Source organism: Hyperoodon ampullatus (genome assembly GCF_949752795.1).
Source record: "Hyperoodon ampullatus genome assembly, chromosome: 9".
Classification (NCBI taxonomy): Eukaryota; Metazoa; Chordata; class Mammalia; order Artiodactyla; family Ziphiidae; genus Hyperoodon; species Hyperoodon ampullatus.
This window is the reverse complement of record NC_136922.1, coordinates 102728531-102756465: the sequence shown is the minus strand read 5'-3', so window position 1 is coordinate 102756465 and position 27935 is coordinate 102728531. Positions and strand designations below refer to the sequence as shown.

The 27935-nt window shown below is 59.8% G+C and overlaps 2 protein-coding genes across 2 annotated transcripts; one reads left to right on the top strand and one right to left on the bottom strand.

Annotated features, from left to right (window-relative positions):
• Positions 1-152: 152 nt before the first annotated feature.
• Positions 153-17126, bottom strand: ABCB8 (ATP binding cassette subfamily B member 8; the record flags this gene model as incomplete). The annotated part of the gene is made up of 17 exons (XM_079711411.1): positions 153-359; positions 2408-2536; positions 3233-3483; positions 5122-5269; positions 5958-6091; positions 6236-6330; positions 6525-6661; positions 6821-6854; positions 10014-10119; positions 10549-10646; positions 10772-10857; positions 10938-11099; positions 11973-12078; positions 12227-12321; positions 12398-12553; positions 12888-13200; positions 17032-17126. The coding sequence occupies 16 exons, from the start codon at positions 17124-17126 to the stop codon at positions 2411-2413; spliced, it is 2142 nt and encodes a 713-aa protein (XP_079567537.1). The 3' UTR covers positions 153-359; positions 2408-2410.
• Positions 17127-17188: 62 nt separating this feature from the next.
• On the top strand, positions 17189-27115 carry ATG9B (autophagy related 9B; the record flags this gene model as incomplete). Its single annotated transcript, XM_079711885.1, is given in 22 exon segments — positions 17189-17394; positions 19148-19184; positions 19238-19304; positions 19491-19800; positions 19802-19956; positions 20071-20114; positions 20117-20124; positions 20268-20324; positions 20516-20665; positions 21177-21183; positions 21185-21319; positions 23139-23535; positions 23538-23883; positions 24032-24185; positions 24366-24542; positions 25250-25255; positions 25261-25482; positions 25614-25623; positions 25626-25746; positions 25927-26023; positions 26779-26918; positions 26989-27115. Coding segments are annotated over 22 exon segments (2973 nt in total).
• Between the last annotated feature and the right edge of the window lie 820 nt (positions 27116-27935).

The following is a 27935-nucleotide window of genomic DNA, read 5'->3' as shown; positions in this document are numbered from 1 at the left end:
CGGAGGCTCCTCGCTGGCGTCAAGCCCTGCGTTTGGTTAAACGCTCACCTGCCCGCGTGGAGCTGGGAGTTGCACTGCAGGCCTGAGAGAAAGCAGATTTATCTCCACTAATGTATTTACTGCGGTTTATTTCTGCTCCGTGTCCCTCCACAAGGCTTTAGAGGCGAGGGTCCACGGGCTCTCCGTGGTGAGTGGGACGTAGCCGCCAACTGAACAAGATCACGTGGCGCCGTGATCGCCTGGCCTCCTGTCCGTCCTTCTGATGAGACCGCCGCAGGCCTCATGGAGGCAGGGACGTCCTCATCCCCCCCAGCCCAGCAGACACGGCGGCACACAGCAGGTGCTTAACGAACGCACACCTTGAAGGAGTGAATCACATGGTTTATTGCACAGATGTAACCGGCTTCTGAGGCCAAGTACTTTACCACAGATTATTCTAATTAAACTCTTAAAAGAAGCTCATGAAATTAAGTGCAGCTAGGTTTCCGATCTGCGTGGAATAGCTGCAGGAGCCAAGGGTGAGGTCAAGGCTACACAGCAAGTGTGCAGCTGAGCTCAGGGCCTTCCAGCTCAGGGCTCGCCATGGATCTCACCACTTCCCCAAAGAGGGGATGCGGGGCGGGGGGCGGGGCAGGGTTTGGAGAGGCCACCCTGCAGAGGTAAGGAGAGACCTAGAATCTGGTGTCAGAAGACGTCTGGGTGGCTGGAGGCCGCGGCTGGTGCTGATAGAGCACGAGCTGGCCTCGGCCGGGAGAGGCCAGGCAGGCCAGTGTGGACTTGGCCGGGGAGTTGAGGCCTGCCCTTGGCTGCCCTCACTAGGGAGGCGTTGAGCGGCAAAGCGGCCCGGAGCTAGCCCGTGCTCTGCTTCCGGGGCCAAGCCTGCCCTGGGGTGCAACCTCTCATCATTAAGAAAGCAGGGCATGAAACCAGGGTGGCTTTGGCCCTGGGATATTTAGGGGTATTTCCCTAAAGTAGCACCTGGTCCTGAACCACACTCAGAAGAGGCTGTGGGCACTCTCACCCTGGCTCCTGCACTCACACCTGAGCCCGCTGCAGCCTCCTCCAGGCTGGCCTCCAGCCACAGCTGTCCCTGCTGGTCCTGCCCCTGCTGCCAACCCCTGAAACATGGCATCATCCATCTGTGCCACGGGATAAATCCAAAAGGTCTGGCTGGCCTTGAAGGTCCAACATGGGCGGCCCCTCTTCCTCAAGCCAGGGCGCAGGACTCATGATGGAGTCCTCAGCCCAGACGTGGCTGTGAAGGGGGAAGGTTTCCTGGTGGGATGTGACACGAGCAGGACCAAGGCAGGAGGGGTGCCCAGTTCTAGGAGCTGACCAGGGCTGGGGGCAAACCCTGGCTGCTCTTAGGTCCCCAGAAGCGGACAAGAGTCCAGCCCCACCCCATTCACAGCTTTGGGGTCACAGGGCTTGTGCCACCCGGGGCAGCTGGCCTATCCGCTTTCGAAGTGAGGCTCTGGTCCCACCTGCTCCAGGGAACCTGTCTGACCACGCGAGGGAGGCCGGCCTGGCAGTGACCGCTCCTCGCCGGGCTGATTCTGTATTCTGTCAGCCCAGGGGGCTTAGCATCAACTGCCCCTCAGTGGTGAGGTGACTGTTAGCACTGAATGTCCCCGTGGCTGGAGTTTGGGGTGCACGTCCTCTCCTGTCCCTTTCAGAGCTAAGTGTCCTCATGTAGAGGGTGGCAGTCCACAATCTCACCAGGTGACAGGCTCGAGGCGCACGGGGCCGGGGCAGAACCTCTTGTGGATCAGACCACAGCTGCCCGCCCCTCCTTGCCCTCCCCGAGAGCCAGGGGGCCTGTTAGGCGCCCGTCCCGTTTAGATGGGGGGAGGGCAAAATCTAGAGCACGGACTGCGTAAAGGCGCAGGGAGAAGGCAGGGAAGTCGTTCCCAAGACGTGGGCTGAGGGTTTGAAGGGTTGGCTCAGCGGGTGGGCGCCTTCTTGCAGGGCCCCGAGAGGCCTGTCGGGAGTCCACGGAGGCAGCTACGGTCCTGGTACGGGTGTGGGATGAATCCTGGGGTGAGTCCCTGTTCCCGCCCCCAGTGCTGACTTGTGAAAATTCCCTGCAGCTGCGGCCTGCACACCTTTAGCCTGTCGGGTACAGGGGGAGGCTCGACAGGGCTGGGAGAGGGGTCGGGGAGGGCTTGGCAAAGGGAGGAGACCGAGCAGGGGCCCGCCGCGCAGCCAAGGGCTCTCAGCGCTGGCAGGGGGAGGAGGGCGCCCAACCTCCCCCAGCCCGGCGCCTGGCCCGGGTTTCGCTGCGAGCGGGCAAGCGATGGCAGTAGCCCCCGCCCCAGCATGCTGGCCCTCCTGGGGGCTCGGTGCTCGGGATCCCCCCCCGAGCTGAGCCCTGGCCCTGGACACGGATGCGCGGCGGTGACCAGACCTCTCAGGACTTGGGGTGCTGCTTCCCAGGGCCCCTGGGCGTCTCAGGAGGCGGGGCATCTAGGGCCTGTCTCCGGATGAGCTCCAAGTAGAGCCCGCCCTTCTTTAGGAGCTCCTCATGGGTCCCCACCTGGAGAGAGGAAGGAGAGGCAGACGGTCACCCCAACCCAGCTCAGAGTTCAGAGCCCCTGGAGGGCCCGCTTCTTATGAGCTGTCGGGCACGGCTTCACCTAAGCCAGTGTCAGTCCTGAGGAGAGTATGAAACCAAAGCACAGCTGATCATGGATTGCCACTGGCGCATCTGTACTTGTCAGCTGAGCTAGATTGTGGAAGAGCATCTGGGTCCCCGTCTTTCTTACAGGGCCCAGTGCCCCTCACCCAGTGCGAGTGGCCAGGGGGCTGTGAGCCGGGCCCCATACAGCCCCCGAGCCCTGCTGCAGAGCCAGCCTCTGGGGTGCTGTTCCTGCCTGGAGGAGCACCTGATCAGGGTCCCTGGTGCGGCCTCTTCTGTGCCTCAGCCCCTGGGCCCCTCCCCCAGCAGCAAACGCTTCTCTGAGAACCTTCCCCTTTGATCCTGGGAGCCACGCTGCAGCTCTACTCACTGCCCCACCCCAGGGGACAGAGGAAGAAGCTGGGGGCCCGAGAGGCCAGGGCTTATCGAAGGGCAGGAACTCCTGAATCCACGTGGGTGCTGCTTTCAGACTATGAGCCCAAGGTCCCAGGTCCAGGCCAGACCCTCACACAGCTCAGCTGAGCCGCCCGTTCCACTGTGTCCGTGGCTGAAGCCGTGCCAGCCCCCTGACCTGCTCCCCGGGCCCCAGCTGACCTCGCAGACCCGGCCGTGGGCCATGACGACGATCTGGTGGGCCCCACGCACGGTGCTGAGCCGGTGGGCGATGACCAGCACGGTGCGGCCAGCGCTGGCGCGGTCCAGGGCCTCCTGCACCAGGCTCTCAGACTCTGAGTCCAGTGCGCTGGTCGCCTCATCCAGGATCAGCACTGAGGGCTGCTTGACGAGGGCTCGGGCGATGGCCAGGCGCTGCTTCTGGCCGCCAGACAGGGTTGCACCCCGCTCGCCTGGGGAGGAAGGGGATAGGGCGGGGGCTTGAAGTGGCGCTCAGCTCTGCACTTGGGGGCGGCCCTGCAGATGGTCACCGGGGCTGTCTGGCACTTCCCACCTGGCCCCTCGGGGCCCTGCCCTGGCCCTGTGCGCATTCGTCCTGCCTCTCTGAGGGCAGGGGTGTTGCCTGGTGGCAACACGATCCCACATCCCCGTGCAAACGTGTACAGGCACTCACACGGTGACGGGTCGTGCACGCAACAGGGCTCAGTGATGCCCAGAGGCGTCGCTGAGCTCCACCCACGCACCAGGACAGGGGCTCGGAGCCATGACGGGCCTGGGTCCCACCCCCTGCCCTGGCCCTGCAGCGCTAGCCGCCTTCTCCTGGCCTCCTGGCTCTCTGCTGCTGTGGGGACATCCAGGATCCAGATGTGACTCCTGTGGTGGGGTAGGGGGTGGCAGAACAGTGGGATTCAAAACCCACCGGGGCATTCTGGGAAGACCACATTGGGGTCCAAAACGCCCACAGAGAACAGCAGAGGTGGCAGCCTGGTTGCCAAAGAGAGCCTCGGGTGACTGCAGCAGTCACAGAGCAGGGCGGCAGGCTGCAGCCCCGGGCAGCCGCCGAGTGCACCGGCTCAGGGGTACAAGGCGCATGCGCGAGAGAGGAGTGGGCCCGGCTCCTCCCGTCAGGGTGGGGTCCGCAGGAATCCGAGCCGTGAGTAACACGGAACACGAAGGACGGCTACCCACAGAGGGGGCGCCACTCGGAAGGCTAAGCTCAGCCAGGCTCAGGACTAGGTTTTGGGAAGAGTTGAGAACCTTGGATATGCCTGTGCCGTGAGATATGCTGGAACATTCTGCAACAGAGCCAAGAGACTCTGGACAATAAACATGAGCCCAAAGGCTGAAAAAAAAGACCTCTGAGATGAACACACAAAGTGCAAGCCGCACTATGAAGACTCCAGCGTGATGCTACAGTACTGTGATGTTCCAGAACCACCAGAGCCCTCTTCTGGGTAAGTCAGAAGACAGACTGGCTCAACCAAATCCATCCCTACGGATAGCCAGGGGGAGCACCTTTTGTTGAAGGATAAAAGGCTACAGAAGGGGCTTCCCTGGTGGCACGGTGGTTGAGAGTCCGCCTGCCGATGCAGTGGGCACAGGTTCGTGCCCCGGTCCGGGAAGATCCCACATGCCGCAGAGCGGCTGGGCCCGTGAGCCATGGCCGCTGAGCCTGCGCATCCGGAGCCTGTGCTCCGCCAGGGGAGAGGCCACAATAGTGAGAGGCCCGCATACCGCAAAAAAAAAAAAAAAAAAAAAAAAAAAAGCTACAGAAGGATAAACAATTACAAGGAGGTAACACTCCCTTGCTTCTGGTCAGGTCTTGGGAGCCGATGTGGCGAGCTCTGAAGAGGCCCCACGTCACGGATCACTTGTGCCCCTGCCCACCATCACGCTCCTGTCCCCGCAGCCTGCTTGTGCCTGAACTGCGTGGGGCTCGTCTCCCCTGTCCCCACAGAGTCACCTCTGTCCCACTCGGCCATGGTTGTTGTCTGGTCTTCCCCGATGCTGTGACTGTGTCCCTGCCCCCCGGATCCCAGCCTCGCTCGTGGGCCCCGAGGACCCCAGCAGGATGCTGTCTCTGAACTCACCCACGATGGTGTCGTAGCCCTCGGGGAAGCTGGTGATGAACTCATGCGCGTTGGCTTCCCGGGCGGCTGCGTAAACCTCTTCGTCGGAGGCGCCCGGCTTCCCGAAACGGATGTTCTCCATGATTGTTGTTCTGAACAGGACTGGCTCCTGGGGGTGGGAGGTGGAGGGTCCACCGGAAACATTCTGATTTTGCCCTGAACCTCTGAGGGGCGCATCAGGGGAGGCTGTTTCGGCCAGAACAGGACCACTTGGAGGGCAGGTAGGGGCAGTTCAAAGTTACAGGTCAAACACAGAGAGGTCCATCAAAGGGGGGAGAAGCCGGGCTCCTGCACGGCCCGGAGCCCCTCGGGAAAGGGAGCGGGAAGGCGGCTGGGAGAGCAAGGCCAGCTGGCCCGGCAGGGTCCCCCCTCTCTGGGGAGATGGGCAGGGAAGGGTTTTACAATTTGGCTTTCTCCTGCCAAAAGGGCGCCCTCTATCCACACGTGGGGGGTGGGGGGAGGTGGACCCTCGCTGGGAAAGCAGTGGGGCCGAGAGCTTCAGAGCGGGGCTGCGGGGCCTTGCTTGGTGGGTGAGCCACCAGCAGTGCCCGGCAACACCATGTGGGTGTCCAGACCTTCTGGACACCACAGAACCCAGGGATCCTAAAACGGCCACCCCATTTCCACCTGCTTGGACCTTTTACATCAAGGAACAGAGTTCCAAGGGCAGAGCTGCAGTCGCTGGGACCCCAGTGAAGAGAGCCAGCTCTCCCCCCCAGTGCCCCCAGGAGGGCAGCAGGTGACGGGGCTGGGAAGGGGAAGGGGCCCAGGCCGCAGGGGCTGAGAGAAGCAGGCACCTGGCTGATGAAGCCGATGACCTGACCCCGGAGCCAGGAGGGGTCGAGGGTGCGCAGGTCCTGCCCATCCAGCGTCACCATGCCTGCCGTGGGGTCGTAGAAGCGCTCAAGCAGGGAAGCCACGGTGGTCTTTCCTGGGGGTTCGGGAGGGGGCATGGGTTTCTGGAGTGTGTCCGGGAGAGGGACGCCCCCGGTGGCAGTGGAGGGGCCCCTCCTTCCACACTGAGTGGCTCCCACAGGGAGAAGTCACAGGTGGGAGGGTGGCGGGCTCCTCTTACCTCCCCCAGACTGGCCCACCAGGGCCACGATCTTGCCTGGGGGCAGCGTGAGGGTGAAGTCTCTGAGCACCTGGAAGCCAGGACGGCAGGGGTAACTGGGAGGAGCCAAGAGACCCTCAGTCAGACCGGGTTCCCGGCCCCTTGTTGCCCGGGTCCCTCCCGAAGTCTCCCTGCACCCCCGAGGGGGGCTTACTTAGAGGGAGACATTGACCCACAGGTCCCCAGACAGGCTCTCTCTCCAGCCCTCAACCCGGAGAGAAATACCCCTGCGCCCACCACTGATGCTGACCTGAAGCAGACGTTGTGAAAGGTGATGGAGCCGCGCAGGTGCTCCCTGGGGATGCAGTGGCCCCCAGACAGCGGGATGCATGGGCTCAGGGTCATGTACTCGAAGACCCGGGTGCCTGCACTGAGCCCCCGCACCACCTGGGGAGGGGGGTTAAAGTCTGCGTGAGGGAGGGGCTTGTCGTATCCCCTCCGCCCGACACCCAAATCTCACGGCACACAATTGACATCAGTGGCTGACAGGACTCCAGCCCAGGTACCGTGTCCACATCCTTGGACCCACCCAACTCTGCCACTCACCTGACCAAACAGGACAGAGAGGTTGGCCATGGACCTGCGAGTAAAAGAGGAGGGTTGACAGAGGGGGACGAGGAGGGCCCGAGAGAAGGCGGGCCGGCGCCAGAGGGGCAGGTCTGGGTCTCAGCCACGTGGGGGACGTGTTGGGTGAGGTGAGGAAACAGGCGGCCGGAGGCCAAATGCAAAGGTAGTTCCTGAAACCTGGGGCCCTATGAGCCCTGGGATCTGGCACCACTGGGGAGGTCACCTGGCAAATAACTTCTCCTTTCAGAGCCACGTTCCCTCCTGGCCCGGATGCGGCTGACGGTCATCAGCTACCTAAGGGCCGGGCTCCAGGGAGAAAACAGGGAAGGCAGGCACAGGGCGCAGTGGGGCTGGACTCCACGCTGCCCGCAGCCTGCAGGGAGGGGCTGTGAGGCCCACCAAGGGCGTCAGATCTAGCGCTGTCCACTCCCGGGGGAAGCAAGGGCTAATGATGGTGGAACAAAGCATGTTACTCCTTCTAGAGAAAGAAGGAAACAGAAGACATTGGATCACAGGGGGAACTCTGGGGGGACCCCGGACAAAATTCCCTGAAGACATGTCATCACGGGCTCCGCCCTGTGTGAGCGGAGGGGCAAATGTCCATCTGTCCAGACGGTGGGTCACCTCCTTGTCGTCGTGTGGGGCTGCCGGCTGCTAGGAGGAAGGTGAGTCACTACTCCTGAGTCACCAGCCCCTGGCTTAGTCACGGGCCAGCCCAGCCCGTGACTGTGTGTCTCCGATTGTGCATGCGGGCTCTTCTTGAAGAGAAGAGGCAAGACTGACTCCCCAGGATCTCACTTCTCCCAGCACCGGGGGTGGGGGAGGGGGGAGGAGCCCGCAAGGAAACGCCCGGAGAACTTCCCGAGAAGAGCCAGGACAGCAAGTTAGTCTGCGCCTGAGGCCTGTGGCTGGGGAAGCGGCCCCACCTAGCACCTAGCGGCCCGCGAGAGAGGCTTTCTGAAGTCTGTGACACAGCTCTGCCAGCTGGCTAGGCAGTGCAGCGGGGAGGAAAGGAAAGGGTCCGGACGCAGGCCATAAAGGGGAGGGGGCCCAGGGCAAGGCGAGTCTGAGGGAGCGGGGCCAGGCCTGGGACGGGTGGCTGCCCCTGCCCCGTGGAGCAGGGTGGGGTGACCGTGAAGGGAGCCAGTGGTGTTCGTCCAGGTCGGCACTGGGGGAGGGGCAGCAGGGGGCGGCCCAAGTTCCACCTCTGTAACAGCCAGACCCTCTTAGTCCCACGGCCACCAGGGATCAGTTCCTGGGCCTCCGGGAAGGAGGGGTGAGGCTGCCCAGGACCAGAGAGGGTCTGAATGGGCCCAGATTAGGAAGCACTGAGCAGAAATGGGTGGCACCTGGTCTTTGTGGAATGCTGGGTCTGGGGCTGAGAGAGGGAGTCTTTTCTACCTGCCTGCCTCCGGCTTAGCGCCATTCTGCCCAGGACAATAATAATAAGGCCGATGGTGAGGGATTCTGGAAGAAACGGCTGACAGTCACACAGGTGGTAAGACACGGGGCAGAGCCACGACACGAGGACCATCGCCATCGGGAATAACAAGGAAGGGACCCAGAAGGGGCGTCTGAGCTGACGTTCTATCTTCTGGACGTGGCTGGTTGGGAACACAGGTCTTCACTCTTCAATTATTTATTCTACCGTATTTACTGTAATTGTTTATCTAACATGCATTTATGTTTTATGTGTTTGGTATACGTGGTATCTGGCGGGGAAACAGTGAAGAGAAACAGCGGGAGGAGCTGCTAGGAACTTAGCTTGGAAGGGACAGGAGGGGGAGGGGGCCCGCCCTGGCACTCCTGGGGCAGAGCCAGCGGGGAGCTCTGGTGCCTGCGGGCAGACGGGGCCGGCGGAGCCGTGGACACAGTGAGCCAGCAGGGTGGGACCTGCAGGGGAAGGTCAGGCAGAGGGTGGGAGGCCAGCTCTTAAAAAGCGTGTCAAAGATGGCCTATCCATACATGGAGTCTTATTCAGCCTCAAAAAGGAAGGCAGTTCTGACACCTGCTCCAACATGGCTCAACCTGGGAGAGGTCATGCTCAGTGAAATAAGCCCATCACACGGGGACAAGATACCATATGATCCCACCTAGATGAGGACCTAGAGCAGACAGATTCACAGAGACAGAAAGCAGGATGGGGCTTGCCTGGGGCCACGGGAGGCGGGGAGGGGGGGTTCTATAGGTGCAGCATTGAAGTTTTGCCAAATGAAGACATTCTGAAGATGGATAGTGGTGATGACTGCACAATGATGTGAGTGTATATAACGCTCCTAAACTGTGTACTTAGGGACTTCCCTGGTGGTCCAGTGGTTAAGATTCTGTGCTTCCACTGCAGGGGGTGCAGGTTCGATCCCTGGTTAGGGAACTAAGATCCTGCATGCCGTGTGGCACGGCCAAAAAAAACCCACCAAAAACTGTGTACTTAAACACAGTTAAGATGGTAAATTCTGTTATGTGTATTTTACAAAAATTTTTTTTAAAAGGCTTGGGGGACTTCCCTGGTGGCACAGTGGTTAAGAGTCCATCTGCCAATGCAGGGGACACGGGTTCGAGCCCTGGCCCGGGAAGATCCCACATGCCGCAGAGCAACTAAGCCCGTGTGCCACAACTACTGAGCCTGTGCTCTAGAGCTCGTGAGCCACAACTACTGAAGCCTGCACACTCTAGGGCCTGTGCTCCACAACAAGAGAAGCCACCGCAATGAGAAGCCTGTGCACCGCAACTAAGAGTAGCTCCCACTCAGCAACGAAAACCCAACACAGCCACAAAAAAAAAAAAAAAGAAAAAAAGGCTTGGGACTTCCCTGGCGGTCCAGTGGTTAAGACTCTGCGCTTCCACCGCAGGGGGGGCATGGGTTCGATCTCTGGTCGGGGGACTAAGATCTCGCATGTCATGCGGTGTGGCCGAAAAAAAAAAAGAAAAAAAAGGCTCATCGAAGAATTGTCTGGAAGGTGAAGATGGCAACTGCGTTTCTGAGTGTACGGTCAGCCAGTTAGGCTGCGGGGGCTGCTGGGAGCCCCGAGCGGGCTCTGGATGAAGGCAGGGGCTCCCCATCCCCAGCCCTGAGCTTCGCCGGGGGACCTGGTAGCTGTCCTCACAGCAGACTGGCACCCCCGGCCCCTGGCCCAACTGGGCCCCTTAGGAAAGAGAACAGCCCCACACTCACCTCTGCACTGTCTGGGAGGCCACCAGGAAGGACATGAGGTCTCCCCCCGTCAGCTGCTGTCCGGCCACGAGGGAGCCCCCAACAAACAGGGTGCCCAAGACCATGCCTGAGTGGGGCAAGGACAGGGGTTCAAGGAAGAAGCAGCGGAGGGCAGAGGACAGAGCCTGGCCCACGTGTTGGTCCCCAGGGCCAGTCCCTGCTGTGCTCCCAACTGACTGGAACTTAGGTAAGTCACTTGAGTGGTCTCTGCCTCTGTCTCGTCATCTGGCAACGAGTGGGTTGGGGGCACCTCCACGGCTCCCTCGGGGGCAGCCCAGCAGCGCGCTGTACACGGCTCGGCTGTGACACTGGGCCTCCCTGCCCACTGCCCGCCGGCGACAGCAGCCTCCAGAGGCCGGCTGACTGGCCCTCGAGAGACATGCAAAGGACCTCCAGCAGGTGGAGAGCCGCCCGTCCTGCTGGGACCCGTCCTTCGCTCCTCCTAGCTCAGCCCAAGCCACAGCCCAGGTCCCCCGGCGGGGCCTCACTCACTCACAGTTGAAGGCGATACTGGAGAGCCCCTGGAACAAGGCGATGCCTCTGCCCAGCTCCTCCGCCTTACAGCGGGACCCCCCCAGCTCCGCTCCATAGCGTCTGCGACAGAAGCCGAGCTCAGCCCTCAGGAAGCAGGCAGGCTGGGACGGGGGGCGGGGGGAGGCGCATCTGGGGAGGCCACCCCCCTGCCACCGCTTTGGGCTCCACCCCTGCCGGGCACTCACTCCTCTTCCCACTGCTCCATGGCGAAGGCTCGCACGGTCCGGACGTTGCCCAGGGCCTCATCTGCCACACCCGTTGCCCTGGCGACCTGCGGGGAGTCTGGGAGTCAGGGAGCCAGGATGGAGACAGGGAGGGGTGACAGAGGAGTACGGGCGGGAATGCTGGTACCTGCTCCTGACACTGGCGAGACAATTTTCTGAGAGCTGAGCCCATCAGGGTGCCAGCGCCCATGAGGGCAGGCGTGGCCACCATCAGCAGCAGGGTGAGGCGCGTGGAGAGCATGGACAGGGACACCAGGCAGCCGGCCACCTGCGTGCAGCTTCGCAGCCCCTGGGGAGTGGACAGGAAGGCTGTCTGGCATCAGCAACATGATGTGGGGAACTCAGCAAGAGTCAGCTGGCTACAGCTAGCTCTCCACTCAGAAGGCCAAGGCCATAGGTCTGACCCCTGGGAGGCCAACCGACAGTCCACGGGTCACAGAGCATAACCCCTTCCTGAGGAGCAGGCGTGAAGTGGGGGTGAGAATGCCTGCGGACCGAGGCATCCTCCCCCTGGACAAATCCCGCTTTCATTCTCTTCTGCTCTAGAAACTGAAGAGAAAGAGAATCGCCTGGGGAATTCCCTGGCCGTCCAGTGGTCAGGACTCGGTGCTTTCACTGCGGGGCCCGGGTTCAATCCCTGGTCGGGGAACTAAGATCCCATAAGCTACGAGGCACGGCCAAAAAAGAAAAAAAGAGAGAATTGCCTGGTGATGCCGCCCAGGGACGGCTAGGGGTCAGTGACAACGTGGGGGAAGAGGAGAGAACATCAGGAATAGAGCAGAAAGCCACTGCTCCCTCTCCTGTCAGCATGCCAGGCATTCCGGGGGCAAGGTGGTGATTCTGCTCTGGGCAAGCTGGGCCAGCAAAGGCTCTTGTCTGAGCCTTCCTTCTTGGGCAGGTTTTCCTGGGAGGCAGGATTTCAGAACGGGAGAGAAACAGCCTGTCCCGACCCTGGACGCTGCCGTGGCACCTCCTGCTGTGAACGTCCCTCGTCCCTCACCCACACCCTCACCAGACAGCAGGCTTCTCGCTTCGGCGGGAGCCTGGGCGCAGGACCCAAGGGTGGGGCGGGGCGGAGCGGGGGGTGGGCGGGACTGGCCTGCTGCATCCGCACTAGGGAGCGTGCGCGTGTGAGTGAGCGTGGGGGGACCTGGGCGCTGACCTGGGAGATGACGAGTTTGAAGGATGATTTAAACTCCTGCACGTCAGTCGTCAATCGGCTTACCAGCTGCCCTGTCTTTTTAGCATCGAAGAAAGCAATGTCTTGTCTGGCGGTGGGACACGAGGGCAGCGGGTCGGGGAGAAGACGGAGACACGACCTCAGGATGAGGCCCCACCCCTAGACGTTCACCAGAGCCCCCGAGGGCCGCTTGTCCCCCGCCACCACTGCACCCCACAGCCCGAGGCTGGCAGTACCGGAGCAGGTTGCTGAAGAGGGCCCTCCGCATGTCCGCAGCCATGCGCTCGCCGATGCGGGACAGCAGCACCAGGTACCCGAAGGTCAGCAGGCCCTGGGAGAGAGGCCAGGATCTCAGGGGCGCCCGCACGGTTCCTCCGGCAGCCCCCGGGCCCTCCCTTCTGCTGTACCTGGAGGCCGTAAAGGATGAGCAGGTGGGTGCTGAGGTTCCGGGACTCAGTCAGGAAGCTGCCCACGTGGTCCCTCGTGTACTTGGCCACGATCTCCACCAGCTGACCCAGAAGCAGGGGGATCTGCACGTTCACCAGTGCTGCGCCCAGTGCCAGCTTGGGGGGTGGGAGACAGAGGTTTACAGGGGGACCACGCTCTTCCCTCCCCCGGCCCTTCCTCTCCCACTACTGCCCACGCTCTGGGGGCTCCTGTGTCTCTTGGAGCGTTAAAGCCCAGCTGCCAGCCCCAGGGGACCCCTGGACCCTGTTCACCCAGCCGCCCTGTGCAGGTCCTCCTGGTGACCCCCAGCCCCGCTGCTTCCCGAGGTCTCCTCTGAGATTTGGCCAGGCAGGAAAGCTGTCCCTAGGCGGCTCTGGCTGGGGCTTCCGCAAACCCCTGGCTGGATTCTTCCCTGTTCCTGGCGTGGGGCGGGGCGGGAGAAGACCTCACCACGATGGCTGCCCCCAGGACCAGCAGATGGGGGCGTAGAAACTGCCAGAATAGCTTCCAGTTGAAGCGAGGCTCCACGACACTGGGTCCGGAGTGGGCCGGAGGGGCCACTTCTGCCTCACAGAGTGCCACAAGGCCACGGCAGGGGCACTTACTCAGGACCATGGGGCCCAGGAGGACTCCCCCGACCCAGCGCCAGGCAGAGGGGCTGCGGCTGGGAGCTGGGGGGGCTCGAGGGAGGAAGGCCCGGAGCTGGGGCTGCAGCCGGGCCACGGCCCTGAGGAGGCAGGAGCTGGGGCGGCCATCGCGGGACCTGCAGGGAGAGAACGGCACTGAGGGCTCGAGGGCCCAGCTGGCCCTGAGCTGAACAACAAAGCGGCCGCGCTCCCAGCTCAGCCCTCTGGAGAGCAGCAGCTCCTTTTCCGACGGCCCGCCCTGCCCTTCTCAGGACGGCTCTTAAGCAACCTCGGTTTCTGAGATGAACACGCCCAGCGGAAAGCAATCGAGTGGTAAAGGTGTTCTCCCTGGCTCGTCCCTCAGATGGCGGGCCCCAGCCAGTGACCACCTCCAACCCCTGCTGCCTCAGAACCACAGGCCATCAGAGCTGGACGGCGCTCCTCTTACGGTGGAGAACACGGAAGTTCCCAGTGAATGCAGCTCAGAGAGGGACAGTGCCCCCCGTCTCACCAAGTCATCAGCCCACTCTGTTTGATCCTCACATCCCTGGGAGGGAGATGCCAGTATTCTCACTTGATAGATGAAAAAATCCTGCAGGTGGGCTTCCCTGGTGGCCCAGTGGTTGAGGGTCCACCTGCCGATGCAGGGGACACGGGTTCGTGCCCCGGTCCGGGAAGATCCCACATGCCGCGGAGCGGCTGGGCCCGTGAGCCATGGCCGCTGAGCCTGCGCGTCCGGAGCCTGTGCTCCGCAACGGGAGAGGCCGCAACAGTGAGAGGCCCCCGTACCGCAAAAAAAAAAAAAAAAAAAAAATCCTTTAGGGCTGAGAGCTGAAATCATTTGTCCCCAAGCAGCAGAACTAGGACAAGAGAGGAGCCCTGCGGTCTGACTCCAGAATCCAGGCTTATCCTATGCTGCCACGTGTGATGAGCCCAAGGTTACGTGTGGCAGGGCCAGGACTGGACCCAAGTCTCTGAACACTGGTCGGAAGCTTATTATATATCCCATTGCCTTGTCTCCTTCCTGGCCTTGAGTGCTTATGTGACAAGGCAAGGAAGGAAAGGGTGACAGACTCCCTGTCAGCTGAAGGAAGAAAAAGAAATAAAATCCAAATAACATATCTTGTCATCTTGGGATAGGCCAAGACCACCCCTTTCCTGCAGTTTCGGCACCTGTAGATGGCAATGTGGGGCCGCCAGCCTACTGTGCACCAGAGCTCTGCTCTGAGGAACAGGAAGAGGAGGTGAACAGTACAGACCAAGGAACTACGCTGTGGTAGTTAAGCTTTAGTGTGTGTGTGGATACGAACAACTGACGACAAAGCTTGCTGAGGCTGGAGGGTGGGGGTGGGGTGGGGGGAGTCATTACCGTCCTTTTAAAACACCTGGACTTGAGAGGGCAACGAGGACCATAATCATAATTGCATTTTTAATTACAAATTTTTTAAAATTAATTAATTAATTTTTGGCTGCGTTGGGTCTTCACTGCTGCGAGCGGGGGCTACTCTTCCTTGCAGTGCGCGGGCTTCTCATTGCAGTGGCTTCTCTTGTTACAGAACACGGGCTCTAGGTGCGCGGGCTTCAGTAGTTGTGGCACGTGGGCTCAGTAGTCATGGCTCGCAGGCTTAGCTGCTCCGCAGCATGTGGGATCTTCCCGGACCAGGGATTGAACCCGTGTCCCCTGCACTGGCAGGCAGATCCTTAACCACTGCGCCACCAGGGAAGTCCCCATAATTGCATTTTAAAGATCATAGCAGAGGGGAGTGAGCTGGAGAAGGACAGGAGTGGCTATAGGGAGGCCTGTTAGAAGCATAAGTTATCTGGCCAAGAGTATATGGTAGGACGATCGAAGATCCAAATGAGATTATTGATGAGGCTTTTAAAAAACAAATAGATGAAAGGTTTCTTCTTTACTATGATGGCCTTTCATATTTCCAGACCCTCCTAACTACACACTCCATCTCATCCTTCCCTTGTTTCAGGGAGGCCTGGGCTTCTTGCCACCTCTGTATTACACCTCCCCTGACCCCATCCACCTGCCTGTCTTCCACTGTGTACTTTATATCTATCCAAAATATAAACGGAGAAGCCCAATGTCCTTCTGCCCTGTGTGAATGCCCCTCTTCCTCATTAGACCATATATTCCTTGATGGCGGGAAGCTCTCTCTTATTCACCACTGTATCCCCGGCACTTAGCAGAGCTGTGGTATGTAACAGTGTTCAGCAAATGGTTGTGTTTGTTGAGCACATGCTTTCATTAGAAATGCAGAACAATCTGCCCTGACTCGCTGCTGCAGCGTTTGCAAAGTTTTAGACTTACTGTGGATAACAGTAACAAATATGATTCACTTTGCGATCCAGCCCAATGTCACAGAAAACTGAAAGGCTTCACAAAACAATACTTCCCCTCAATTTTTTTTGGCTGTCCTGTGTGGCTCGCAGGTTCTTAGTTTCCCCACCAAGGATTAAACCCGGGCCCTGGCAGTGAAAGCGCCAAGTCCTAACCACTGGACCACCAAGGAATTCCCTCCCTAATTTTAAAATTAATTGATTCATTTATTTATTTATTTTTGGCTGCATTGGGTCTTCGTTGCTGTGCGCGGGCTTTCTCTAGTTGCGGCGAGCGGAGGCTACTCTTGGTTGCGGTGAGCAGGCTTCTCATTGTGGTGGCTTCTCTTGCTGCGGAGCATGGGCTCTAGGCATGCGGGCTTTAGGAGTTGTGGCATGTGGGCTCAGTAGTTGTAGCTCAGTAGTTGTAGTTCTAGAGTGCAGGCTCAGTAGTTGTGGCGCAGGGGCTTAGTTGCTCCGTGGCACGTGGGATCATTCTGGACCAGGGATCGAACCCATATCCCCTGCATTGGCAGGCGGATTCTTAACCACTGCACCACCAGAGAAGTCCCCCTACTTTGTTTTTAACACGTATTCCATTATATTCACTTTTAAATGATTCAGGCCCACTAAATTCACTTTATGATCTATTGTGTTGTGACCTGACGTTTTAAAAACACTACACTTTGAACGCACAAATACTAAAACATCGTTTGATGTCTTTTCTGGAGTTTCGCTCTGGTTAAAAAACATCGACACCCTTACTCTTTTCCTAAGGACTGTTTTCAAGCCTTTTAATAATTTACCATGGCCACTTTCCAGCTTTTCTCATCTTCTCCAAACTAAGGTCTAAGCAGTGCTTGGTCACTGCCAAGAACTGGCAGATTACTTCCCAGCACCGGTACTTCTAGCTGCAGGTCCGCCCATCTCGCCCTCCATCAGTCAGACGGGCTTTCCAAAGGACACAAGTCCACATCCACCCGCCCGTACGAATCTGCTGCCTGCCTGGCTCTCGGGTTCTTCACTCCAGGATTAGAAAGGAGTAAGTCGCTTCTCATAAAGCATTTACAGCGGAGGGGCAGTTTCAGGGTACATGTTCGTTTCCCACCTGTGTCTTTCTCCCTTGAGACCAACGTGCATAGAGCATACAAGAACACATACATACGCATTACCAAATTGACTATCTCTGCTGAAAGTATCCCGATTTAGGAACCATTTTTGTTCAGTTCACACTGAATCTTTGGAACAACAGCAATACTAAATGTCTCCGGACACTAATAATTTTTGTCCACATCGCCCGGCCAATTCCAAGAACGAGGACTGGGGCCGGAAACGGGGGCCCGACACCTGCGCAGCACGGCGCCCGCTGGTGGGAAGAGACCTGGCGTGGTCACCGGCCAGAGCGCCCCCTCCGTCCAGCCCACACGCAGATACAGACGCGCCGAGCCTCCTGCTGGCACCTGGGTCTCGCTGTAAATAATTGAGGCCAATCCCCGGGGGAGCGACATTCAACCCCGGGCCGGGCCGGCCTACAACTCCCAGCAGGCCTTGCGCGAGCCCGGGACTCCATCTCCCGGCGGTCCCCACGCCCTGCCGGCGGGTGAATGGCCCGCGCTCCCACTAGGTTTGTCCCTTTTTACCTGACGGCCGAGAATGTCTGGAAGCGGAGGGGTAGTAGTGGCTTGCCTGGGACGGGGCTACCCCGAATCCCGACCCGAAATAAGTGCACCAACATGGTGGGGGGAGGAAAGGAGCAGCCGGCAACAGCAGCTTCACCCTTACTCCACTGAGGGCTCCATGTTGGCTCCGGCCCCCATCCCGACAACCCCTTCGCGACTCGGCGATGATTGGTGGAAAGAAGCATCAATTTCATTGCAAGCTGTGATTGGAGAAAACCTTGTTAGCCCCCCCTTCTGGAACTGTGATTGCAGAGAGTCGCCTGTCTCCCGCCCCCAGTTCCGGGCGGGCCCTGCCCTGTGCCCGCCGTCCGAGTCGGCTGTGGGGTGACGTTTTGAGGGTGTGCAGACTGCGTCCCCCCGCCCTGGGGTATCCATAGTAACGCGTCAGCTGCTGACCTCCGGGTTATTCTCTTATCGGTGCTCCCGGCGGACTCTAGATGTTCCGGAGTCTCCAGGGAGTATAGACCGCTGGTTCTGGGAGACTAAGGGACAAAAATCGTTTGGAGTTTTTTCAAAACATGTGCACGTGCTTTGCCACCCACCCCGCTCTCCTAGGCGAGTAAGAGCTCCGGGGACGGCAGCCACATATATTTGGGGGGAAAAAAACCCTGGTGATTCTGATAAGCTGCCCCTACTAATGGTTTAGAACCGCTGGCGCGACCCTAGATCCATCTCCCCGACAGATGCCTTCCTACCGTAGTTAGGCTGACTGTGCCTGAAGCTGCCACCGCACGGCTCTTACGCCTGTTTCGCTCTTAGTTATTTCTTCTGTGTAATTACTTGTTTGCGTAGCTGCCTCCTCACTGGGCTGTGACTTCCTTTTGGGTAGTGGCTCTGTCTCATTCATCTGTCCCCTCCTTCCCCTCCAAATGCCTGGCAGGGAAAAGTGTCCTTAATAATAAATTGACGTGAATTGGGGTCGGTGGTAGGGAGGCTGTTCATCGATGAATCTGGAGTGAAACTGGGTAGGAAAACGTGTCAGGATTAGTCTGAGGTTGGGCTGGGTGAGGAGGCTGTATGGGAGGGTCCTAAAGTGAGTATGGTGGAATATCAGGGGAGTGAAGGCTGGGGAGAGACCAGAGGAAACCCCACATATCTGATTTTGACAGGTGTCTCAGAGAGATCCTGGGAATTTCCTAGCCCCTCTGCACTGTGGGATTCCATTTTGGGGCACCAGGAGTCTTGTTTTCATAGCTCTACCTCCTGCTCGGGGATAAAGCTATGCAAGTCCTGAGCTGCCACGACAATTCCCCTCCCAGGAAGGAAGCACAGGTTCCTCCTCTAAGTTCCTCCAGTGGGCAATCTGGGATGTACTCTGTTCCTCTGTCTCCATGTCTTGGACACTGGTCCCTACATCAGTGCTTGGGCTTAAGCCCTGGAGGCCCTGACACGTGGGTGGCTGAGTCAGCACCTCAGGAATGGACTTCAGTAGGAAACCTGATGATTCAGGGCCTCAAGAATGGCATTGGACAAGCCACCATACCAGCTGCCTGGGCCTCCGCCTCCTCCTTGAGGTGGCAACAAGGAACTCAACTCAGGCAGCTCATCCCTGGGGCACCCAAATTACCTGCCCTTCCAAATTCCAGACCTTCAGCTGCTCTCTGCTGGGTCAGCCCTGATGCTTCTCAGGGGCCCCCCAAAACTGGATCAGAACTTGGTAGAGAGGGTTTCAAGAGGATAAATAAGCAAACATACTGGAGCTTCCGAGGAACCCCACGTTCCTACCGTAAAAGCTCCGAGAACCACCTCTCATCCAAAATAATTGCCTCTCCTCTCTTCACTTGCTCCCTCTCCTCAGTTTCCCCCACCCTGGCTGCAAAGTCAGACGGTCTCCCCTTTTCCATTCCTTAGCACTGTCATACAAGCAAACCATGCAGCCTTTTTCATTTTCTTTTTTTCTTTCTGTGTTTGGTCTTAAAGTGTTTCTCTGTTGATCACTCTGTGTGCGTGTGTATATAGGGAGGGGAGATAAGTTGTTTTGTTTTTTTCTGAGATAAGGTTTTAAGAAACTAAAGATGTATATCTTGGCCCCATAGCCCTATAATCTTTACTAGGACTCTCTCTTTCTTTGTTCTAGGCTGCTGCTCTATGGCCTCCCCACTGGGGGTCTGAAGGTAGGACCCTGGGGATCTCCTTCCATCTGAGGCTGTCTGCGCCTCCTCTCCAGGTACTGCCCTGCCAGGCATGGAGGCGGGGCCCTAAGAGGTTTGGCCGCAGGTTGCCCTGGAAGGGGTGTGAGTGGTCGGGCTGGTGACTGCCCGAGTTGGGACGCCTGAGGCCTGCCCCAACTGAGTCACCGGGCTGGTGTTGTCACCGTCCTGGTTGTTCAAGTCCCCGCTCAGCATTGCAGACCTCTTCGGAAACAGCAGCAGCTCCCATCCTTCCAAGATTTCAGGAGATGCCGCTGGCCTGACGGTGAGGCAAATGGGCGGGGGGGTGGGGGACCAGGGGGCAGCTGGGGCGGTGGGGAGACCTGGGGCGTGGATCCGTGCCCCTCCTCCCTGTGCCACTGCCTCCTCTTCCTCCTCCTCCGGGTCGGGGGCCTGGGAGAGGGAGGGTCTCCATCTTCTCTCTGGCCCCTGCCCCTCACACAAAAAGCACCCCATCCTCAGTTCCTTCTTCAGTCCCGGGGCCCCCCTACCCAGCAGTGCAGGCCCCAGGGGCTTCTCAGCCTCGCTATAGTACCCTCCCCACTCCCGCTACCCCCGCCACGCAGCCCCGGCCTGCGATGATGCCCCCAGGACCCTCCTGGGCTGCGGATAAGCCCTCTGATCCCTGAGCAGGGTTATGAGAGCCTGGAGGACTGTGACCCTGAGGGGTCCCAAGATTCAGCCCTCCATGGGGAGGGGCAGCAGCCCCTGCTTCACGTGCCTGAAGGGCTCCGAGGTGAGGGGCTGGGGAGGGCCTCAGGGCTTCACAGTGTCCCCCGGGCTGGGCCTCTGGCAGAGGCTTGAGGGCACGGAGTCAGGTGAGTCCCAACGCTCTCCCGTCTGTGCCCAGGCTCCTGGCACCATGTCCAGAACCTGGACAGCTTCTTCACCAAGATATCCTTTTGTGCTCTGCCTGGCAGAAAGGGCACGGGAGGCAGGGAGACAGGGGTGCAGTGGGTTGGGGACTTGGGGGCTGAGGAGTCGGCATCCTCAGGAAAGGCCCATCATGCCGCAGGCTTAATTCTTGACACCCTGCCACATGTACAGCTACCACCAGAGGAGTGGCTTTGCCTGTATTCTGCTGGAGGATGTCTGCCAGCTGGGGTGAGATGCTTGTCCCAGACACCAAGCTCTTCCCCTTGCTTCCTCAGTAGTGCCTGCTGCTTCTGGGCCTCCAGCGCCTTCCCAGGCAACCCAGGGGCTCAGCAGGATGGGTTAATCCGGGCGGGCCCAGAGGCTGGGGCAGGAGTCCTCCCAGCCCTCAGGCCTCATCACTGCACTCCCTCCAGTCCCAGACGATTCATTTTCATTGTCACCTTCACAACCTTCCTTCTTCGCTGCGTTGTCTTTGCCAACCAACCAAAAAACCGAACAAGACCTGGGTCACTCCACAGCAAAGTGACCTTGTCAGATGCTATCCTACCGTCATCCCAGTGTGCCCAGCGGTGAGTGACAGCTGGTGGGGGAGGTGATGGGGGAGAGCAAGCGACAAAAGCCTCCCCTTCTTTTGTTCTTTGGTTTAGATCAGCCATTCTCCAAGTTTTTAGCCTCAGGCCACCTTTAATACACTTAAAATTGATTGAGAACCCAACTCCCAAGAGCTGTTGTTTATGAGAATCCTATCTATATTTACCTTGTTAGAGATTAAAGCTGAGAACAGCTTTAAAACCTAAGAATGCACAAACATACGTTCCATTGACTGTGACGTAGCCTCTGGAAAAGGCCACTGTATACTCTTGGGAGAAGGAGAATAAAAACGGCAGAAAACCTTAGCATTGTATGAAAAGTTTCGACTTTGCAGACACTCACAAGGGTCTGGGGACCCCTAGGGCCCACACTTTGAGAACCACCGGTCTGGCTGGGTCCCCTCTCCAGGACCCCCATCGCTCCCCAAGCCTGGTCTCCCTTGCTGTGGGGCCCCTACTTTCTCTCTTCCGTCCGTCCCACCCGGCACAGGATCCGCTTCCAGCCCCCTGCTGGTCTTCCTGCTGATCCTGGCTGCTGCCTTCTGGCTGTTCCAGCTGCTTCGCTCGGTCTGCAAACTCTGCAGCTACTGGGACGTCCAGGTGTTTTCCAGGGAGGCCCTGCACGTCCCCCCAGTGAGCTGGGGGAGCGTGTCTGTGGAGGGGTGCCATGTCAGGGGGCAGAGGATGGGAAGCAGTAGGGGGCTGTATAGACAGAAGGACCCACTGGGAAGAGGCCAGAAGGCCTTAGTGACACCGACCCTTGGCCCCGAATAACGTTAGGAAGTGGGGTACCACCCTTAGAACACAAGGTCCTTACTGTTGTGGAGCTTAGTTGATGTAGATGGTTCTGGAAGATGATGTACAGTCACGTGCTTGTGGTCCAAACAATGGGGCTTTAGAGGAAGGGCAGTCACCTGACTTCACAGAACAGGAGAAACTGGGGTTGGGCTGGGAAGGATAGGAGGCGGGGAGGCACTCCAAACCCCAGGCAGGAGGGGGCAGGGGAAGCAATGAGCATCTCTGGGCAGCAGTAAGGAGACTGACCCACCAGCCTGCACCTGAGTGTTCAGGCCCCCGTCGGTGAGCCCATCCTCCTTTCAGGCCCCCGTTTGCAGGAAGCTACTTTGTCGGCCCCTTCACTGTCCCTGGTCATGCTTTGCTCTTTCCTCCCCATCTTGCTCATGCTCCTTCTGGCTCTGTACCCAAGTTCGTTCTTTTTTTTTTTTCTTGCGGTACGCGGGCCTCTCACTGCTGTGGCCTCTCCCGTTGCGGAGCACAGGCTCCGGACGCGCAGGCTCAGCGGCCATGGCTCACGGGCCCAGCCACTCCGCGGCATGTGGGATCTTCCCGGACCGGGGCACGAACCCGTGTCCCCCTGCATCAGCAGGCGGACTCTCAACCACTGCGCCACCAGGGAAGCCCCCCAAGTTCTTTCTTTAAGGCACAGTGCAAAGGCTACCTTCAGCAGCCAGCTTTCCCTGCTCCTCTCAGAAGTGCAGAGGCTTTTACACAGCCCTCCTGTGCAGCAAAGGGGAGAGGTTCTGGAAAGCCCACCTGAGTACGGAAGCACAAGCCATAGCACGGGAAAGAGTCGCGAGGGCTGGGGATGGAGGCAGGGAAGATGAGGGGCTGGACCACTGCTCCTCCAGGGGGTGCCTGACCCTCCTCTTTCTCCTTCCTTCTTTCCCCTCTTCCTTCCAGGGGAAAGGGAGACCCTGGGATGGACTGGAGAGGCTGGCCTGGAGGGACTTGACTAAGCTGGACTGGGGAGTCTGGGTGAAACTGGGCTAAAATGAGGTTTGCAGATGAGCTCCAAGTGAGATCTGACGGCCTCCACCCCAGATGGGGACACGGCCACTGTCTTAGGAAGGTTAATCTGATGGAGTGGGATGGGGCGGGTGTGTGTGTGTGTGTGTGTGTGTGTGTGTGTGTAGTGGGATGGGGCAGTGTGTGTGTGTGTGTGTGTGTGTGTGTGTGTCTCTCTCTCTCTCTCAAAGCATGCTGAGGTAAAAGTCTGGGGGCTTCTGGGCCCAGCGGGCTGGTACCCTAGGAACGGGAAAGAGACTGCCTTGTTACCTGCAGCTCTGATGTACCTTGTATGCGTAGGGCGGTGGGCATGGGGGTCGAGCGGTGGCCAGGAAAACCTGCTCTTAAGGAGCTGAGCTCAGATACATGTAGTGTTTGGTTTAGGAGCTGTTCCTGGGAAGCACATGACTCACGGCCTCAGGAGGGGCAGGGGCCTGAGGACCACAGTTCAGAAGAGGGTGAGGGAAACTAAGAGGTGCCCCTTGTTGGTGGCAAGGCGAGGGGGCAGAAAGCAAAAGGTGGCAACTTTCGTGCCCGAGAGACACTGGGTGAGGACGGCGGGGATGCATCTCTGGTCACGGGGAGTTTGGGCATCGCCGTGGAGAGGAATCCAAGTGGCTGGCGCTCAGGCGTCCCCTCTCCGCAGGAGGAGCTCAGCTCGGTGCCCTGGGCCGAGGTGCAGTCCCGCCTCCTGGCGCTGCAGAGGAGCGGGGGGCTGTGCGTGCAGCCGAGGCCGCTGACGGAGCTGGACGCCCACCACCGCATCCTGCGCTACACCAACTACCAGGTGGCGCTGGCCAACAAGGGCCTGCTGCCGGCCCGCTGCGCCGTGCCCTGGGGAGGCAGGGCGGCCTTCCTCAGCCGCGGCCTGGCGCTCAACGTCGATCTGCTCCTCTTCCGCGGGCCCTTCTCGTTCTTCCGCGGCGGCTGGGAGCTGCCCGACGCCTACAATCGCAGCGACCGGCGGGCCGCCCTGGCCGCGCGCTGGCGGAGCACGGAGCTGCTGCTGGCGGCCGTGAAGCCGGCGCTGAGCCCCCTGGTGCTGGCTGGCAGGTGCTGCACGCCTTCTACAGCCGCGCGGAGCTGCTGCGGCGCGAGCCCGGCGCGCTGGCGACGCGCCGCTGGTCCCGCCTGGCCCGCCTGCAGCTGCGCCACTTCAACAAGCTGCCGCACGAGCTGCGCGCGCGCCTGGCCCGCGCCTCCGGCCCCGCCGCCGCCTTCCTGCGCGCCCCCGCGCTCCTGCTCGCGCTGATGGCCCGCCAGCTCGTCTTTTTCGCCGGCGCGCTCTTCGCCGCGCTGCTCGTGCTCACCGTCTACGACGAGGACGTGCTCTCCGTGGAGCACGTGCTCACCGCCATGATCGCGCTCGGGATCTTGGCCACCGTGGCCAGGTGCGACGGGGGAGATGTCCGGGGAGGGGGCATTCCTCTGTCCTGGGGCTGAGCCTCCCGCGCATCCCTACGGCCCCCCCAGCCCTGCATCCCAGCCGCACATCCTCTGAACGGCAGGCCCCTTGTCCACCCCCATCCCGCCCTCTAGGTCTTTCATTCCGGGTGACCAGGGCCAAGGTCGTCCGCCGCAAATCCTGCTGCCGGCGGCCTTGGCGCACATGCCCTACCTCCCGGAGGAGACCGGCCCTGCCGGCAGGACCAGCGCTTACCGGCAGATGGCGCGGCTGCTGCAATACCGAGCGGTGAGGGTCACGCCTGTAGCGGGGCTGCGGAGGAGGCTTGGCCGCCCGCGGTGTCTGGGGACAAACGGGCTCAGGGCTGGCCCTCCCGGGCGTCGGGGAATGACTGGGTTGGAGGTTTCCTGCTTGGCGAGTTCGGTTGCCCTCAGCAACCCCTTCTCGGCCTCACCCCTGCTTCCCCAGGTCTCCCTCGCGGAGGAGCTCCTGTCCCCTCTCCTCACCCCACTGTTTCTGCTCTTCTGGTTTCGCCCTCGCGCCTTGGAGATTGACTTTTTTCGTCACTTCACTGTAGATGTGGCCGGGGTTGGGGACATCTGTTCCTTTGCCCTTATGGATGTGAAGCGCCATGGTCACCCTCAGGTAAGAGCCTGTCCCTGGCTGTGCGGGGTTGTGGTTTGGTAGGAGTTTGCTTGCCTCACTCAAAGCAGAGCTGGGTTCCACCCCCAGCTTCATTGCCTGCCACCTGTGACCTCGAGCTAGTCACTTCACCTCCCCTTAGGGCCCTCATTTGTCAAATGAGGACAATGACTAGCCAGTGCGTGGGACTCTTATGAGGATTACACGAGATGACATGTGTAGCCCTACCAGAGTTCCCAGCGTGTCATAACACCTGTAAATGGGAACAAAGACTGTCAGAGAGGCCAAGAAACGTCTTGGTCAGTGGACGGGGCTGGAGTCAGGCCAGCCCTGGTATCCAGTGTGAACAGGTTTGGCAAAACACTGAGGTCACGCCGTATCCTAGCGCTGAGTCTGGACCCAGGTCCAGTTCTGCGGCTGTGTTTTTGGGTGTTCTTGAGCTAGTCCCCATTCTTTCCAGTTCACCTGGAGAGAAGGAAGGGGGGCTAGTGTTTCCTGTCCTGCCTACCCCAGGTGGCACCCACTACAGCTATAAAAGTGGTGTTCACGGGAGTTCCCCAGTGGCCTAGTGGTTAGGAGTTGGCGCTTTCACTGCCAGGCCCCGGGTTCCATCCCTGGTAGGGGAACTGAGATCCTGAAAGCCATGTGGCACGGCCAAAAAAAAAAAAAAGTGCTGTTGGCGGCACCTGAAGGACTGTCGTTGCTTTCAGTGGCTCTCAGAGGGACAGAGGCTTCACTGTCCGAGCGGGCTGAGGACGGGAAGACTGAGCTCTCACTGATGAGGTTCTCCCTGGGTCATCCACAATGGTGCCCCCCAGGCCACAGCTCCAAGTTCCTGGGGCACCTTCGAGGCCGGGTGCAACAGGATGCAGCCGCCTGGGGCGCCAGCTTGGTTCGCAGTCCCCCCAGCCCTGGGATCCTCAGCAACTCTTCCTCCCCTCTGGTGGGTTGAAGCCTGCCTGCCCTGCCACCCTCCCCCCCACTCACGAGCGCAGCAGCCTGCTCTCCTGCTTTCCTTAGACCTCCGCCTGCCCTCCTGTCCTCTCTTCGGACCCTGTCTTCTCTTGCGCCCAGCCGGAGGCCTTCCAGCCAACCTCTCGATGCAGCCCCTCCTGCCCCCCCAGGACCTGAGCCCCATAGTCCCCTGCCCAGCTGCAGCCACGGCCAGCCTCCTGGCCTCCGTTTCCCGAATGACCCAGGACTCCAGGTGAGGGGTGGGGGCCTGAGACGCAGGGGGCAGGGCTGGTGGGGCTGATCCTCCAGGAGAAGGGTGCAGGAGCGTGGGGGCGGGGGTGACCAGAAAGGGGAGGTGAAGCCTGGCCCTCCCTGGGGCATGTGGGGACGGGGGGGCATGTCTTTTTTTCATCCACTGTGCCCTCTGTTCTAGCTGTGTGTCCCCAGGAGGCACTGGGGGCCAGAAGCTGGCCCAGCTCCCAGAGCTTGCGTCTGCTGAGATGAGTCTCCACGCCATTTACCTGCACCAGGTGAGGAGAGGGGTGCCAGAAAGAGAAATGCGGGAGAAAGCAGCTGAACGAAGTGGGGAGTGTGGAGGGGCTGGAGTGTAAGGAATTACCCAACAGGAAAGAACACAGTTCGGAAGAGGGTGAGGGTAACTAAGAGGTGGCCCTTGTTGGTGACAAGGCGAAGGGAGGGCCAGGGGGCAGGAAGGGAAAGAAAGGTGGCAGGTTTCGTGCGGAGGGACACTGGGTGAGGACGTGAGAACAGCCCCGCCCACTGGCTAGTCATTGTCCTCATTTTTTTTTTTTTTTGCGGTACGCGGGCCTCTCACTGTTGTGGCCTCTCCCGTTGCAGAGCACAGGCTCCAGATGTGCAGGCTCAGCGGCCATGGCTCACGGGCCCAGCCGCTCCGCGGCACGTGGGATCTTCCCGGACCCGGGCACGAACCCGTGTCCCCTGCATCGGCAGGCGGACTCTCAACCACTGCACCACCAGGGAAGCCCCATTGTCCTCATTTGACAAATGAGGGCACGAAGGCTAGGGGAAGTGAAGCGACTAGCTCGAGGTCGCAGGTGGCAAGCAGTGGAGCTGGGGGTGGAACCCAGCTCTGCTTTGAGTGAGGCAAGCAAACTCCTACCAAACCACAGCCCCGCACAGCCAGGGACAGGCTCTAAGCTGAGGGTGGGGGAGGAGATTTCAGCACCCTCTGCACCGAGCCCGGGGGCTGGGCCTCAGGCTGCGGGGCCGGAGGGAGCCCCTCATTCTTTTCCTCTCCATTTAGCTCCATCAGCAGCAGCAGCAGGAACTGTGGGGCGAGGCTTCAGCCTTCTCCCTGTCCAGGCCCTGGTCCAGCCCGCTGCAGACACTCTCGCCGGATGAGGAGAAGCCATCCTGGTCCAGTGATGGTGAGGCGGTCAGGGTGTGCGGGGGACAGACCCCGGGTGAACCGCAGGTATCATGGCACTGCCCAGCTGATGGCTTTTCTCACCAGGCTCCGTCCTGCTTCCAGCCCCAGACAGCAGTGGAGAACCCAGAGGACCCAGAATCTCTTCCCTGGAGGGTTTCAGGAGCCCACAGACACCCAGAAGGAGCCTGGCCAGGCTACTAGCACTGACTGAGAGGGCTGCTCATGGCCACTATTGTCTAACTGGGGTGGAGGCAGGGCAATGAGTAGGACACTGGGCGGAGTCAGACTCGGAGGGATGGGAACAGTGGTGGGAATTTGGGGTGATGGGGATGGTCATCTCTGGAACCTAAACCCCTGGACTGCTTGTCAAGAGATTTTCCTCCCCCAGGTTCCCTGGCTTCTTCTCCAGCCACAGGCGATCGGACGAGGTAGAGTGGAAGGGCACGCCGAGCCCTCTTTAAAGACCCCCATGGATGCTTTAGCTGGGCAGAACTTGGGAGTCAATGACGAACTCGCCCCGGAGAAGAGAGAACGGGTAGGAGAGGAGATGCCCAAGGCATCGGGAAACATGTCTTAGAGACAGTCCTCGCGTGGAGGGGCTAAGAGACAACTATCTGTCCTGGAGTGGTCGCCTGGGAAGTGCCCAAGTGACCTCAAGTTGGAGGCCAAGCTACACATAAGGGAGCCATGAGGGACTGGACCTGAAAGGCAGTAGGTTCTTTTTTTTTTTTTTTTTTTGCGGTACGCGGGCCTCTCACTGTTGTGGCCTCTCCTGTTGCGGAGCACAGGCTCCGGACGCGCAGGCTCAGCGGCCATGGCTCACGGGCCCAGCCGCTCCGCGGCATGTGGGATCTTCCCGGACCGGGGCACGAACCTATGTCCCCTGCATCGGCAGGCGGACTCTCAACCACTGCGCCACCAGGGAAGCTCCAGTAGGTTCTTTAGACACATCTGGATTTTAGGTTCCCTTGGGACTTGTGGAAAGGCATGGGGACTGTGAGTGGAAAGACTAGAGAGGCCTGATGTTTTCG